The following is a 17,154-nucleotide window of genomic DNA, read 5'->3' as shown; positions in this document are numbered from 1 at the left end:
GATACAGAGAAGATGTGTGGAAACTGAACTAGGAGAATTGACAGCAGATAGTGTTATTTCTCCGATGCTACGAAACCAGGAATCCTGAGATCACGGGGCAGTGTATGTGGAGGATGTCCTTCATCAGACGAAGAAGGATTTGGAAGCATATGAACATTCGTAAACAAGAAATGAAGAAAGAAGAAGTCTGAAAGACAAAGTAAACACGATACCACCCTAAAGTAATGTGAGAGCGGTTCCGGCGGATGATTCACATCGTGGGAAAGGGGTGTGTGATTTTTAGTGGGTAAGAATCCCACACACTTGTGGAGTGCGGACCCTTCACAAGCGTATTTTTTAAGATTTTCCACAGTCCCTCGTAAAAAAAAAATTATTATTATTATTATTACTGCTGAAGATTGTATAAGTACAACGGACTATCCCAGCTAAAAGTTAGAACCACTTTCATGTAATTAAAACATATTTATTTATTTATTTATTTATTTATTTATTTATTTATATATCACAATGGCTTTAAATACTGTGTGTCCAAGGACATATTCGGCTCACCTGGTTTAGGTCTTTTCATTTGACACCCATGGGCGACCTGTGTGTCTGGATGTGCGATTATGATAATGGGATAGGGAGAAGGTGAAACCCAATGTCAGCAAATAGCCTACTCCTGTCGAGTAACACCAATGGATATGCTCAAGGCTTAACGTCCCCAGAGAAATCGCTATCAACAGCATCATATGCCCTTACTCCATATGAACACTGCAGAAAGACTTGGAAATGTATCCAGGCTCTTGGCACGCAATATAGTCTTACTTATTATCGCTGCCTAGGCATTAAATGTCATTTAGCTCATCGTTCGGCCATATTATAATAAAAGATTTGAAGTTGTGGAGGTCCAAATATAGACACTGTGATGATTCAGAGCACGTTGCATTTTTTAGGAATTTGTGAACAGGAAATAGCCAAAGGATTAAGTTGTTAGGATCTATAGAAGTGACTTGAGGTATTTGATCCAAACCTTTTTTTTTTTAGCACATTATTAACAACAAATTAGAAGAAATATTGGGTGATTCATATTAGAAGTTGGCGGAGGTGTTGAAGAGGGTAAGTTATTATCAGAAAAATCAGGAATATTACAATTGGATAGAGGGGGCGAGTGAAGGACTTTGTTTAGATTCCAATGCCACGTGATGAAAGGTGTACATAGATGGATTGTGCCTACTTACTGGGGGACAGGGCAAAGAAATGTTAGAACTGAAGGAAATTAGATTAGAGGGTAGATTCAGCATAGAAAAGTTAGAAGAAGTAAGAGAGGGACACTCAGATGAAGTAAATGGTGAAAAATGGTCAGAAAAACAAGCCATAATGTATCAATAAGTTATTCTTAAATTGGGGTGGGGAGAACAGGAGAAATATATTTATCTCCTCATTAAATTAAGCGATGTAATAATGTAGGATGTTTTAATAGCTCTGCTACCATGTAACGATACTGAGTACCAGTAAAGTAGCGCAGTGCAAGGTGAGATGATAAGCCACAATGAATGAGCAGTGCAGCGTAAGAACAAATGGGCCCAAGAAGAGAAAGCTGGGGAACGGTGGGGAAAGAAGAGAAGGGGAAACAGGACAGCACTCTGGCAGTACAAATCAATCACAACATTTCAACAACACATGTGTATTCAATTCAGCCACTTCGTCTATTTCCCTTCTTTTTTTTTTTTTTTTTTTTTTTTTTAAGTTAATATTCTCGCTACAACTATGTGCAATATTATCATGTTGAATTGTTGTTACGATTGATTTGTTTATACTGCCAGTGTGCTGTCCCGTTTCCCTTTCTCTTTTACTCCTCCCCCTTCCCAGCTTTCTCTTCTCGAGCCCATCTGTTCTTACACTGCACTGCTTAATCAATGTGGCTTCTCAACTCACCTTGCACTGTGCGACTTTGCTGGCAGCCAGTATCATTACACTACTGATTACAATATATAAAGGATACGAATTGAGATTCACTTACACTTTACCATCAAATCTGAGCAATACAATCAGAGCAAAATTATGTACAGTACACAAATGAAAAGTACTGATATCTCCATTTTGCCATTTGCTTAATGTTGCAATATCACAGCAGATTCTGGGGAAGAAAGGGCTATTACTACGAAGGTAATATCCATGGAATTAAGTAATCTGCCTGGAATGGAAATTTAAAACTGTAAACATAGAAAACTACCTTCAGGGCACCATGCAGTGGGATTTGAACCCATTATCTCCCAAATTCAAACTTGTGATTACATGATCCATACTGCATAGTCAACTACTTCATCATTCTGGATAATATTTCACCTCCTTTATTTGCATGGGATAACCAACAATAAATAAAACTTACTTTGGAAAAACTTGCAAATCAAGGTAATGTTCATGAAACAAACCATTTTATGAGTATATTTCAGGAAACATAAGAAGAAAGATTTAATTAGTAGAAAGAGTAAAGATAACACTCAGGAATGGAGTCTATCAAAAACTTCTCACCAATGAGTGTACCAACATAAAGAAAGCTTATATTAGAAAGCTGATTACTTTTTGTCTTTGAAAACTGTTTTTCTGTTCTTGCTCTGATACTGGCAGAAATTTAATCACTGTGCATTTTATAATTCCTAATATATTGTTAGGAGGGGGATGGATTTAAATTAATGATCAACATTATATTCAATATTCAACCTTTAATACGATTATGCACACAAGCATTAACAAAACTAATAATCAATCAATAGTCAATCAAAGAAAACTACAGTACAGGAAGGAAAATGTTAGCAATAAAGCACACAAGCAAACCCACAAACATATAACATGCTACAAAATGAAACTAAATGGTAAAAAAAATTACAATATATAAACAAATAAAAATTGTATTTGCTCAAAATTGCATCACATAATACAGTAAAATACTAAGTTTCACAATCAAATCAAGACAAAACATATAACATTCACAGCAACAAAACTAACAATCTCTGCAAAGGAAATAAAGCCTGAACCTTTTTAATTTGCAATAAAAAGGAAGAGATAAGATATTAAAAATGACAGTAGTCATTCCTGAAATACCAATGGCGTTAGTTTTATATATATAAAGAAGTAGAAAAATATCTCATTAAATATCAGAGAGGAGAAGATTTTATTGCAAACTGCAATCAATGAAACAAGCAGTACTTTTAATGAAAAGATAGGTGGTTTCTGTTACACAAAATAAGCATACAAAAGAGCAAGCACTAAACTAAAAAATAATCTTATAAGTCATTTAAGGATATAAGAAAGGAGGCTTACGCCTACCTTTTCCGAACATCTGGAGCCTGAGCTTGGTCTGCAGAGCGACAGGCAGAACTGTAAAGACACCCTAAAGTAGTAGGCACACCTTAACTGCAGTAGCACATTCTGTGCATATGCTAGAATACTGCTTCTGCTTCATCCATATGGCATCAATATTACTAGTACACCCAAAGCAACATACCACTGAAAAACTAGTATCTACAATGCTACTGTATCATGATATTATATTTACATAGCTGACTCTTGGTAGCAACAGGTTACAATGAATAAGCATAAACATTCTCATACACTGAAATTATACGAAATCATTTTTGTATAAACACTGTTTCAATTCTGCACCTAACAATCTTCAATAATCTGCTCAATCAAGACATGGCAAGTAAATAACACAGTGACTGATTTTATTATATAGTAAGAACTATGAGTGAAACAATCTAGTAATTCTATAAACATAAAAACATGGAAGAATGTTTACAGTCAAGTATAGAACCAACCAGAAATAATTTCACTGAAATGTACCATATATACAAAAGTATCTATAGGAATGTTGATTTTTGGAACATTATGAATTAAGCCAAATATGAATGATTATATGAAGGTCAGGAGAGAAAGTCTCTGAACTTATTTCCTACCTCCTCAACTTAATAATCCTTATATTTTGTAGGGTGGATTTATATTTATTTTCTTTATTTTAATCTTTACCTCTAAGACCCTTTATTTTAAAATGCCATAATATTACATTTCTTTTTCTTTTATTTGTCAGAGCTACTAGTAATTTTTCTATTCCACTGTAATAATTATCTTGAATCCCATCTGTGGTATCAACTGCATATACAAAATTACTCCTCATAACCTATACATTGAAACGACATGGCACTTGATACACATGTTTATATTTATTGGTATGAGCAGTCTCTCAAGCCTCTCAAGCATATCGTCTCTCGAATCAGCACTGTATTTGAGTCATATAAAAGACAATTTGTTAATAACTTAATCAAAATAACAATGATAACAACATAAAAAGTCACTTATAATACTTTATATATTATATTGCTGTTCATGTATATCAGTGGCATGCACTGAACCCCATCTACCCCAGAGCTGCTGGGGTAAATAACTTTGAATTTACATTTTCTTATTATTCCTCATAACGCTTTTTATAAAGTTTAAAAAACTTCGAACATCTAAGCCAAAACAAGTACAGCTGTCTCGACAGTTTGCTTGCACTACCCCAGTTCAGCTTCTCCAACAAGCTGTGCCGGCGCGAAACAGAGCTACCCCAGCGAAATTTAAGTCGCTTGATTGACGCATGCACTTGAAGCTTCCTTATCCTGGGAGCAGGGTCGGGCAGTGGGCCCTCCCCCGACAGCAACTTACGGCGACAGGCCAATTAGCTTAGATAAGGCATATTAGTTTTAATACTTGACACTCGAAGTGTTGAGCACTACACACTAGAGACTGCAAGAAAAATATCAACATGTTAACAGTATAGCCACTTGTACATCGCTTTGCTAATAAAAACAGAGCCAGTTTATGAAATCAGTTGTAATATAGAAGAATTTATTTTATTTTTGGGTATCTGCATGCATAATTTTTTCAAGCAATTTACTGATGGCACATGTAAAGTATGTTTTCCGATAGCCGCAGAAAAATATTTAGGTTACGCGCGAAGTAAAACAATTTTGTATTTGGTTGTCTGTGATGGTGGTATATAGTGAATTTTTGTAGTGTTCCTCTTGGATTACAGGTGAAGGTTTCGCGAGTTCTGTTGCATTCTTCATGAATGTAACGTGTGTTATACGTTTGATGAATATTTTCCCTCGTTTGTCGTTGACGCATGTATACTCAGTAAGCAAGTGAAACTATAGAACTTTGGCAACAGTAAGATACCAGTTAAATTTTTCTGATTCAGTTTAGGTTAGGCTTTTTGAGTTAAAAACAGTTAGTCCCAGTGCATTTTTGTGAAAACCATGACTGTACCATCACGAAGCGTCACCGGGTGTAACTGTAAGTACATTGTTTAAAATCTGCTCTAGATAAGTTATAATGGTGTTGTCACTGCCGTGAATATCACTTTGGAAATATGTGCGAGTGTGTGATTGAAAATATTCTCGAAAGACCTTTCTCAGGTTGACCTTTCCACTAAAAATGCAGCCTTATAAAATTGCTTATGTTTTAAAAACATTTTTGTAGCTGGGGTAACGAATGTGTTCACTGCACGCCACTGATATATATATATATATATATATATATATATATATATGGACATATCATATATATTACCACCCTAGATAAGAAGAATCAAACAGTACAACCTCAAAGAAAAAGTGTACATGGAAGACTCAAGTGGTCCAATGTGGCCAATAAAGTTAATAATAATATATATATGTCCAAATAATATTGGACAATTGTGAAAGTTGTCTGATTTTCATGGGCAAGTTTCTTAAGCTTAACATATTATAGCCCATATCTATAAGATGTATAAAATAAAACAACAGGTGATGGGAACTCCGCTGGCTTCTACATGTCTAGGAATCCAATCAAATAATGTTAAATGGTGTCCTGAAGAATACCTATGCACAGCTGCTCAAAAGTGAAAAGAATGAGCACATGGTATTGTATTAGTTTCTTGCAGGTACACTTTTCTCAGAAACAACTGAACCTACATATATCTTTCTTGTGGGTATCCACATGGTTTGTATCTACATGGGAAATTATACTTTGATAATAATTAAAATGATGTTTGATAAAATGAAATTATACTTTGATAATAGTTAAAATGAAGTTTGATAAAATATTAAATGTGAGGAACATGAAATGGCATGCACTCATTTTTTCCACTAAACATATGCACATATATTGGTTGTAATACCGTTTATGATTACCTAGACATTTTCAGTGGGTGATGAATCTGGCAATTGACCAACAGTAGAAGAGTGTGAAACGTTGGTATCTCTTGAAAAGACACATGCCGTCATTGCCTAATGCAGTTAGGCATTTTTTTTCTGCCTAGCCTTTTCCCAATTACTTGGGAGTCAGAATGGTATATGGACTAAGCCCAGTTTTAAGGCTAGATGCCCTTCCTGACACCAACCCTATATGGAGGGATGTATTCACTAATATGTGGTGTGTAAATGAAAAGCTGTATATTTAGACGAACAAACAAACTCAGTCCCCAACCCAGAGGATTTAGCAGACACAACTTAATACCTGGTACACCTGAGAATCAAACCACGACCCTGTCAACCGAAGGTTGCTATACTAACTCTTCAGCCAAGGAGCCGGACACATGCAGCCTAGCAACATCCTGCTGAAATACAGCATAGGGCTTGATCTACACAAATACAATCCCTACTGATCACAGAATATCATCAGACACATAACGAGCACTCATGATGGTGGTATTCATTAACGGTGATTTACTATTATACCAATATCATATCTTGCATTGGAGCTGTATGCCTTGTGTGAATACAGTCCCGATGATACCACTTTGCTAGGTTGTCACATGAAAGGATGTACCCAAAATGTTCCCTTAAACAGAAGAATGATTCATTGGTAAACAACATATTTTGCCAGCTCGAAAGTTAGCCTAAGTACATAATTATTTTTTGTGTATATTTGTACAGTAAGTGGGAAAATCAACCTGGAAAGTTCAATGAATCATCAGTGACAACCCTGGGAAATTGAGATGTGTCATCTGTTCATGGGGGGGAGAGTCTATTGACTGGAGATCTATATAAAACTGGGTTTGGTAAAGTCCAGGATCTATTATCATCTGTTATGAATCTTATATCATCTAGGGGCTATTATCTGTTGTCTACTGAACAGTGTTTATGGGTTGTTCAACTGCTACTCTGTGTCTTGGTTTCAAGCCATTGGATGAGGCTTGTGAAAGATATGTATGTTTTCCACAAGTAAACATTATAATTATACTTGTCTTAAAATCATTGAGTGGTTAAAAAATGTACAGTATAAAAAAGGTGATATAAATCAGGGTACCACATGTCGGTGGATCAATCCCTGAAAATTGTGTATATTGCACCAAGTATTAAGGTGTGTTGCCAGTATCATTGTTCACTGACGTTTATATGAATACTATAAATGTTAGTATTTTCTAGGTCCGATTTCCCATGTATTTATTTCAGCTGTGTTAAGGGGAAACATTTCAGACTTCTGTTTGTTTATTTTTGAAGGGCTGTATATATGATTGTTGCTAGAGTCTGATGAAGTGGATTTCGATGGATTATGTCATTTAGAATACAGTAGTATATCTATTTTATTTTAAGTCACTGTGGAGGTTTTATTTGAGGTAGATAACCTTGGAGCATTTCCCCCCCCATTTAATCATTTTCAGAGGGTTAGGTCAAGGCCCGCAGCGGATATATCAGTATACCGTTCAATGTACATACCACCCTGGGAGAGAAGAGAAAATTTATTATGGCTCTATCTAAATTCGAGGAATCAATTTTGGTATACTCTGGCACCCAAAGTACAGCCATTTCAGACTATTATAATTATTTGAAGAAAGTTCAAGTCGAAAAGAATCAGTAAAGTTATAAAAGGACCTAATATCTGAATCTGTCGGTCAAATATAAAAGACATAATTAGATATACCAGCTATCCAAACTATTATTAGACAATAAAATCAATGTGGTTGCCATACAAAAAATGCATGCTACATATCAAGATCAACTTCAGCTGAGAGAGAGAATTACGGGCTACAAAATAGTTGGTACTACATACTATCATGTGTATGCCTCAGTTAAATATGTATGTAAGCAATTAGAACATGATACACAGCTCTCATCTAGCACCGATAACAACATATATACCACTGCAGTCAAAGCAGATGACACTACCATTAATTTTAATTTCATGTGGCTATTTCTAGCCGAGTGCAGCCCTTGTAAGGCAGATCCTCCAATGAGGGTGGGCGGCATCTGCCATGTGTAGGTAACCTGCGTGTTATTGTGATGGAGGATAGTGTTATGTGTAGTGTGCGAGTTGCAGGGATGTTGGGGACAGCACAAACACCCAGCCCCCAGGCCATTCGAATTAACCAATGAAGGTTAAAATACCCGACCCGGCCGGGAATCAAACCCGGGACCCTCTGAACCGAAGGCCAGTACGCTGACCATTCAGCCAACGAGTCGGACGACACTACCATGATCAATGTCGACAAACGTCCAGTATGGACAATTCAAGTTCTTCAATCACATGATCACCATTCTGTATATCACGTGATTTAACTATCACCATAAGGAGCGAAAATACAAAACTAATGACAAATATGGGGAAAATCTGATGAGTTAGACTGAACAAAATAATTTACACCTTGTCTTTAATGCAAATGACAGAAGTACATTTGAATCCTCTGCGTGGAAACAGGATTACAATTGACATCTATGCTTTATATCTAAGAATGGTTCTAGGTTGCCTCTCCTCACCATGTGACCAGTTCTTCCAAATTTTCCTAACAGCTAACAGTGAACTCTGATCTTAGAAACTGGTGCCCAAATACCTTCAGTTACGGTACCTCCTTTCACCAGCCATAGTGCAATTTTGGAAAGGCTGTTACTGAGGTAATGTTTTTAGCCTTCTGTATTTATGTTTTGGACTGGCTATCGCCATGGAAATCAGTGTCACATCGTGCCTACATTTCAACTAATTTTCTACTACTGTTTCTAAGTTACTGGAGGTCGTTCCCCTAACTTATTATATTTAACTTGCCTAGAACGCTCATTCTTATTTTAATACGGGAACTATCTGTTGTGTTTCCCATTATTCTGTGCCAAACAGCGCTGGACTGTATCTACCTTCAGCGCAGGCGAGCGCAACTTTTAGCCGTGCCTATGTCTCTGGCCAATCAGTGCTAGCGAGGATTGTTACGTAACGGACCTCTCTGTCTGGCTTGTAGTAGCCGGAGTCTGTTGGAAGCAATCATGGCGAGCAAGAGCACGTTTCATTGTGGCTCTACGCTAGCGATCAGCGTAACCATGGATCATGGTTAATAAGAAGTATTGTGCGAGGATGCTGTTCATCCTCAAGTACTCCATTTCAAGTTGATATATTTTGTTTCCTTCTGGTGCATTAAGTACGACTGTGCTGAATAAATTTTGTGAGTATGTAACAACGTGTGACTCCAAACATGAAAGCTTCATCGGAACTGTAAGTTACCGTATCCTGCATCAAAGTTTTCATCCATAGCTGTGTGACTTTGTGAAAACCAATCTCTCCGGGATCCTTTGGAAATTGTCTGATTCTTGAAATTAATGTAAACTAGCCAAAAAAAAAAAGGTCTGTTTGTAATTCTCCTACATTAACATGGGTTTCTCATTTTGTATTTTTCAAAACGCTTACTCCCAAATTTCGGTTATTGTTATTATTTAATGTTTAAAGTGATTTTCTCGGGAGTAACATGCTGGTACGGTTATGAGGCTAACGAAATGGCGTATGGCTTTTAGTGCCGGGAGAGTCCGAGGGCAAGTTCGGTTCGCCAGATGCAGGTCTTATGATATGACTCCCGTAGGCGACCTGCACGTCATGATGAAGATGAAATGATGATGAAAACGACACATACACCCAGTCCCTGTGCCAGGGGAATTAACCAATTATGGCTAAAATTCCCAACCCTGCCTGGAATCGAACCCGGGACCCCTGTGACCAAAGACCAGCACGCTAACCATTTAGCCATGGAGCCGGACATGAGGCTAATGAAAAAGTATCTATGATTTGTGTAATGCCTGAAAGAGTTTTCACAAGCGTTTATTTTTAACTTTCGGTTCCTTATTGATTCTATTTATTTGGTGTTATTCTTCCTCTTAATTTTTTATCTTATTTTCTGAACATTCATTTTTCTTGATTCTCTTTGTTCTTTCTTTATTCTGATTATTGTGGGATTGCTGGGATTGGTGCCTGCTTGTAAATTTGCCTGCACCGGTAACTATGGTGATGATTATTAATTGTTAGTTGTTGACTGAATGATTTGAGGTTGTGGGAACATATCATTTTTCCCTGGCATGAATTCTGTATCCTGCACTATAATTCGCGTGTACTTAATTCTTTTCTAATGTTTTAAAACCTTTTCCCTTAATCACTGTTTATTTTTCGTCCTACTTCGGTTGTGGTTTTCTTAGTCTATTTCTGGCTCATGATTGAATTCTTATCCTTTGACGCTCCTGAAAGCTCATGGCATGAAACTTGAACCTGCTCAAGTGTATCTAAAAACTTTTAAGTGTAATTGCTAAATTTTTTGAAGAAATTGGTTGAGATCGAGGATCAGTAATTTAACGTGAGCCGTACTTAATATACCAGATTATCTTCCGTCTTTTGAATATTTGAGTTAACTGTTAATTTTTCTTTTTCCTAGTAATCTAAGTTTAATTAATTAGCTTTATTATGCTGCAGCTCATTGAGCCTGATTTAATAGTATTGTTCTTTCCAAGTTGATAAACTGTTTCTAATACTTCAAAATTAAATCTTTTGAAACTCAGTATCTGGTTGGTCTTTCTTTCAACTAGTTTTACCGGTTAATACTGTGCCAGTTTAATTCTAAGTATCCACAGCAACTCCTTGTGTACTGAAGATAAGTTTTCTTTGCTATGGTAATTATGTTCGTGTGGGGTGTGCCCAGTGATTAGTTTCATCTTTATGTATTTGTTTTACCTTGCCTTGTACTCGAGCCAGCTCAAAGGATGGTACCGGCTGGTGCAAGGCTGACTGGTAAGCTTCCTTGTGCGATATGAATAAGTGCATAAGGAGGATACTGCCCACATGTGATAATTATAACAGATCTTTTGTTGCAGTACTTTCAGTAGCCAAAAATTACATTCCTACAGGATTACAGAAAGGAATCTACAGAGTGGAGAACAAGAAATTGCAGACGAGTTACTGTACAGCTTAGATAATTTCAGAAAGAGAAAATGGATAGAAACTGCAGAAAGTAAAGCAGAATGGCATGGTCTCTTCTTCAAAAACATCAGGAAGGAGTTAAGTGCAGGGAAGTGAAATACAAAATCTGAAGATTTGGAGAGCATTTTGTTGGACTGGTTTCATCAATCATGCAAAGCAGCCACACTGATCAGAAAAAAACATGGGATACAGTAAACAAATTACATAATGAAGTCAGGGCAACATGTAAATGTGAAAGAAAGAAAAAGAAAAAAAAAGTGATAGCTCTGAACAAAAACTGATGAAGATAAGGAGTTGTGTATAGAGGAAAAGAATCGAAACAATACATCACATAATGTATATTATAAAATTATCAAACTGTATGATTAATTTGTAAGATGTTTATATTTAATTTGTGGTACGTTATTTAAGATTATTATGCATTTTTAGTCCTCTGTTTCACATTATCATCTCATTTCTTTGTATCACGCCAATAAGAAAATCCGAACAAGCAATAATACCTCGCAGGAATTTCCAGTAGCCCTAGATCAGTCAACAGGACACGCCATGCTAATTTTAGCCCTTTACCATGAAAAGAATGTCATCAAGATTACAGATTTACCCTGCCCCACCAATTTTGAGCAAGGCAGTTGGAATTTATCGACTCCCACTTTTTGAAGGTTGTTACCTGACGCTTACTAAGACCACAAACTTTCAACCTATGTGAATGATCCTTATGAAACAGGATGATAGATATACAGCGAATAGAAAGAAGAAGGGTTAGAACATCAGATCTTACTGGACCGTGTAATATGGGAGATGGAGGGAGATTTTAGAGTCTATATACTTCAACAACAAAAGCTCAAGAGTGTCCTAGCGTCTGAGGGGCTTAGAGTCTGTTGGTCATGATAGAGGAAGGATGTCTTTCTCGTCGTTCTTATTATACAAGAAAAGACAGGGCAGATAGCAAGAAGATGTTCTCCGTTTAGTTTACAAGTTCACTTCACATCTGAGTAGAGCACTACTCAAAAATACTCTCACTGAGAATTGGCTATCTCAATGACAAGAAATGAAGTTAGCGAGAGACCGGTTTTGACTTGTCTCGAAAAGTAGTTATTTTTGTTATATATTTAGTTAGGCAACATTTCTGTAATACGGAAGAATATAAGTGTATTCTCTCCATGGATGCAACCCACAGTGATATTGAAATTAGGGCTCATTACCACTTTATGTAAATATTATAGGAAGTGCTAAGATCAGGAAAGTCGTTGCCCAACTGATGGGCAATGCATGAATAAGAAATAGAACTGGTACTTACTACGAGAGATGATAAAGCAGTATGTGAGAATCAGGAAACAACTGCTCCTACATCGAACGTGTCCCGATATCAAATCTACAAATGGTGAGCTAATGGCATAAATTACTGCAAGTCTCTGCGTAACAGTTCATTTTATTAAATTGTATTTCATTCAATTTTTCTTTTGTTTCCGTAAAGTTCAGTATTTACAAATATGCCGCCACATTTATCATCCTAATAAATTGTTATTTTAATTGGTACTTTCATATGATCCTTAGTTTCCCAGTTAGGGTGTACTTAATGGTTAGTGCTATGTCACCCCACCTCTGAGAGTATTTAGAGTCTCACAACTTATTACTCTTAATTGATGACGATGATGATGTTTGTTGTTTAAAGGGGCCTAACATCTATGTCATCAGCCCCTAATGGTACGTGGCACAACGAAATGAAATGATAATTAAAATTTAAAATATATCTACTGACTGGAATTTAAAAGAAATTATGATGAAAAATGATCATGAATTTAAAATAATCAGTGGACCTAATTTGCAATGCCTTATTTTCTTATAAAATGATAGAAAAAATAGATCAAGACAGAATAAGACATTGCCTTTGAGTGCAATCATATATATACATACATATCATTAAATTTTTAAAAAACATATTAAAATACACAAAACAAACTTAAAAACAGAAATAACAAAATAAAACATAGTTAACAAAAACACAGAATTAAAAGCAGATAAAAAACTCACTTTTAGATCAATCAATCATCATATCATAATTAATCTGTATTTAGGGCTGTCGCCCAAGAGCAAATTCCCTATTAATTGTTTACCTAATCTCTCCTTAAATGATTTCAAAGAATTGAAAATTTTTCAAACATTTCACTTGATAAATTATTCCAATCCCTAACTGCCCCAAACTGTCCTCTTAAATTCCAATTTATCTTCATATTATGGTCCTTCTTACCTTTAAAAGCTCATTCATCTACTAATGTCAATCCACGTCATCTCTCGCTACTCTTTTGTTCGAAATGACCAAGAAATCACCTTTCGATCTTTTCCTGTTCACATATCAAGTAATCCTGGTGCGGGTTGGTTTTTTTTTGTTTTTTTTTTTTGCATCACACCGACACAGATATGTCATATGGCAACGATGGGATAGGAAAGGCCTAAGAATGGGAAGGAAGCAGCCGACTAAGGTACAGCCCCAGCATTTGCCTGGTGTGAAAATGGGAAGCCACGAAACACCATCTTCAAAGCTGCCAACAGTGGGGTTCGAACCCACTATCTCCCGGATTACTGGATACTGGCCGCACTTGAACCATATTCTAACTGGGGTCTCACCAGAGTCGAGTCTTTTACGCTCTCTCCTTTACATCCTTACTACAATTCCTGAATACCCTCACAACAATATGAAGAGTTCTGTAATCTTTTTCTATGACCTCATTAATGTGAGTACCCCTATGAAGATCTTTCTTTATATTAACACCTGCAGTAAATACTTGCAGTGATTGCCATGAAGTACTATTCACCCCTATCAATACAATAATTAAAACTGAGAGCACTCTGATGATTCTAGGTAAAACTTACAACCTGACATTTTTCACCCTGTCTACCATCACATCATTGTCTGCTGCCCATCTCACAAAATTGTCAAGGTCTTTTCGTAGTTGCTCACAGTCCTGTAACTTATTTATTACTCTATAGAGTATAACATCTGCAAAAATCCTTATTTGTGATTTCAGTTATCTACCATGTCGTATATATAAGATAACAAAGATCTAATAATATTACTTTGCAAGACCCCATCTTAATGATTATAGGATCAAATAATGCTAAACCTATTCTATTTCTCTGAGTTCTATTTTCTAGAAATTTAGCCACCCATCATTTTCTTTGTGATTTTTTTTTTGCATCATTCACAGTGAAAACTGTTTGATAATAATATGTCATTGTGCTTGATTTTATTGGGACCAGTCTCTATTTAACATAGCATTTGTCGAGAAGAATATGATGTCAATATCTTTCTGTTTCTGCTTTCTTCATCTTATAAATGTCTTGTATGGTTCTGTAGATGGTAATGGAAGTTTGATCCTTAAGTCATCCAGGAAGAAAGTTTCTCTGGTCAATTCATATATCATCCTGTTTGCTGCAAATTTCCCTGCTCCAAATTGTTGTTTCTGGAATTTAGTTTTAATATTTTCAATTTTTTGTAGGTCTGCAATGCTTAATTTCTCCCAAAACCAATGTGAGATAATATGTTAATATTAGAGTTATTGTGGTGTCAAAAAGTTTAATTGTTGTTGTTAAATTATGAGAAAGTACATTTTTTTATATTAACATTTGCACATATAACTGCTTCACTGTGAGCTCTGTGTGACACAGAGGTTGTCTGTAGTGTTATTCCAAGGTATTCAAATTTTCCTACAAGGTCCAGTCGTTCATTTTTTAGTAATATGGTGTCATTTACTAATATTTTTTCCTCTTTTCTAAAAAACATATACCTTGTTTCATCGAAATTTATTCTCATTGGCCCATTTTTTAAGATTGTTTAGAAATGTTTGTAGGTCTACTTTGTTCGATGACCCTAGGACCATGTCGTTAGCATACAGTATGAGTAAAGTTTCTTTTGCTCCTCACAGTATTTTCCCTGTGTCATCAGTAACAATGTTGAAAAGTGAAGGAGAGATAGGGTCTCCTTGCAGAATTCCGTTTGGTTGGATGATATCTTTGGCTAATGCAACCTCATCATTAATTTGTATTTTAATACATTTTGAACAAGCTTAGTTATTGTGTGTGTTTTTTAATCACGTCTGTGAGTTTTGTAATGAGCATTTTTCAGTCTATGTAATCAAAGGCTTTAGTATAGTCAATGAAGATTGAGTGATTCCCTTTTGGATGTCATAAAGCAGCCTCTTTATCATTTAGTAAGACCTGTACTTCGTGCAGTGTAAATTTTCCTTTTCTAAAACCAAACTGTTTTTCGGGGAGTTCTTCGTCTATAATTTTGTACAGTTTGTCAGTATCTTTGTGAAAAGTTTGAAACTTGTGTCTTCCAGTGCAATTCCTCTTTACAAGTTCATGTCATCGGCGTTACCTTTTCCTTTATGGAGAATCTTCAAAGTTGCTTATCTCCATTCTTCAGACAATGTTTTAGTTTGTAGGCATTTGTTGAAAAGTTCGGCCCGGAATTTATCTAGCATGTCTTTTGATGCCTTCAGATGTTTGTATGCAATTCAATCTGGTCGAGTTACCTTTTTGTTATTCAATTTTACAATACCATTTACTTCCTCCTGTGAAATTGGAAACTCTGTATCTGCATCTATAGGACAGTTTTCTGTGGGTAGACCCTGTTGTATAAGCACAATAATTTCCGTCTATGTTTAACATGCTAGAAACGTGTTTTTCCTAGTTTTCAACTGGTATTTCTGTGTTCCTGCATCTTGATTTCTTTCTAAAGGATATGACAGGGTCCACTTTAGCAGCTTCTACTAATTTTGTTACTTCCATTTCAAAATATGTTGCCTTAATTTTTATCAGTGTTTTGTATTTCTCCCATTTGTTGCATTGATTGCTAGGTTTAATTGTGTTTTATGCATTTTTTCTAACCAGAGAGCTTCTAATTTACTTATGACAACAACAACAACATTTACATTAAGATACAAAAGTTGAAAACTAGAAAAGCGGCTGGAATTGATAAGATTTCGGGGGATATACTAAAGGCAATGGGTTGGGATATAGTATCATATCTGAAATACTTATTTGATTATTGTTTGCATGAAGGAGCTATACTAAATGAATGGAGAGTTGCTATATGTAAGCTTTGGGAAAGCATTCTTTCTGATTATATTAGACATGGGTTGATTAAAGGCAGTTTGGGTTTAGGAAAGCGTATTCCACTGAAGCTCAACTTGTAGGATTCCAGCAAGATATAGCATATATCCTGGATACAAGAGATCAAATGGATTGTATCACGATTGACCTGTCTACGGCATATGATAGGGTGTATCATGGAAGACTACTGGCAAAAATGAGTGCAATACACCTTGACAAAAGAGTGACTGAATGGGTGGCTATATTTCTAGAAAATAGATCTCAGAGAATTAGAGTAGGCAAAACTTTATCTGACCCTGTAATAATTAAAAGGGGAATTCCACAAGGCAGTATTATTGGACCTTTATGTTTTCTTGTATATATATAAATGATATGTGTAAAGAAGTGGAATCAGAAATAAGGCATTTTTCATATGATGTTATTCAGTAGACAGTAATAAACAAGTTACAAGATTGTGAACAACTGCAAAATGACCTCAATAATGTGATCCTGATACCGTATCCGACAGTAGACGGTACTACCTGCGACTGTCTGGCCGAGGGTTGGGCGGCCGACACCAAACCCGACAAACTAGGGGAAGACCAACAGCTACGGGTGGAGGAGTTTTCCCCTAGAAGGTTTGATGAGACCCTTGTGTAGGAAATGACACATAAATTCATCAGCTGCTGCCTTGCAGTGAGGTAGGGGACTGCCAAAGGCTAAGGGAGAATACCCCTGACAGAAAATCCCCAGCAGTGTTAGGCTTGGCAAGTCAACTGAAGGGTTATATCGATTGCTTTCAACTACAAAACGAGCCTCGGAACGCAAAGAAAATACCGA

The 17,154-nt window shown here is 36.1% G+C and overlaps 1 protein-coding gene across 1 annotated transcript in view; it reads right to left on the bottom strand.

Annotated features, from left to right (window-relative positions):
• Window positions 1-17,154, bottom strand: part of ena (enabled) — a 393,478-nt gene that overhangs the window by 242,882 nt on the left and 133,442 nt on the right. The window contains exon 2 of the mRNA XM_067151741.2: window positions 3,310-3,360. Within this exon, the coding sequence (XP_067007842.2) occupies window positions 3,310-3,360 (51 nt within the window). The remainder of the gene's footprint in view (window positions 1-3,309; window positions 3,361-17,154) is intronic.

This window comes from Anabrus simplex, chromosome 7 (assembly GCF_040414725.1).
Source record: "Anabrus simplex isolate iqAnaSimp1 chromosome 7, ASM4041472v1, whole genome shotgun sequence".
Classification (NCBI taxonomy): domain Eukaryota; kingdom Metazoa; phylum Arthropoda; class Insecta; order Orthoptera; family Tettigoniidae; genus Anabrus; species Anabrus simplex.
Note: the sequence above shows the minus strand (reverse complement) of the source record. Positions and strands in the feature narration are given on the sequence as shown.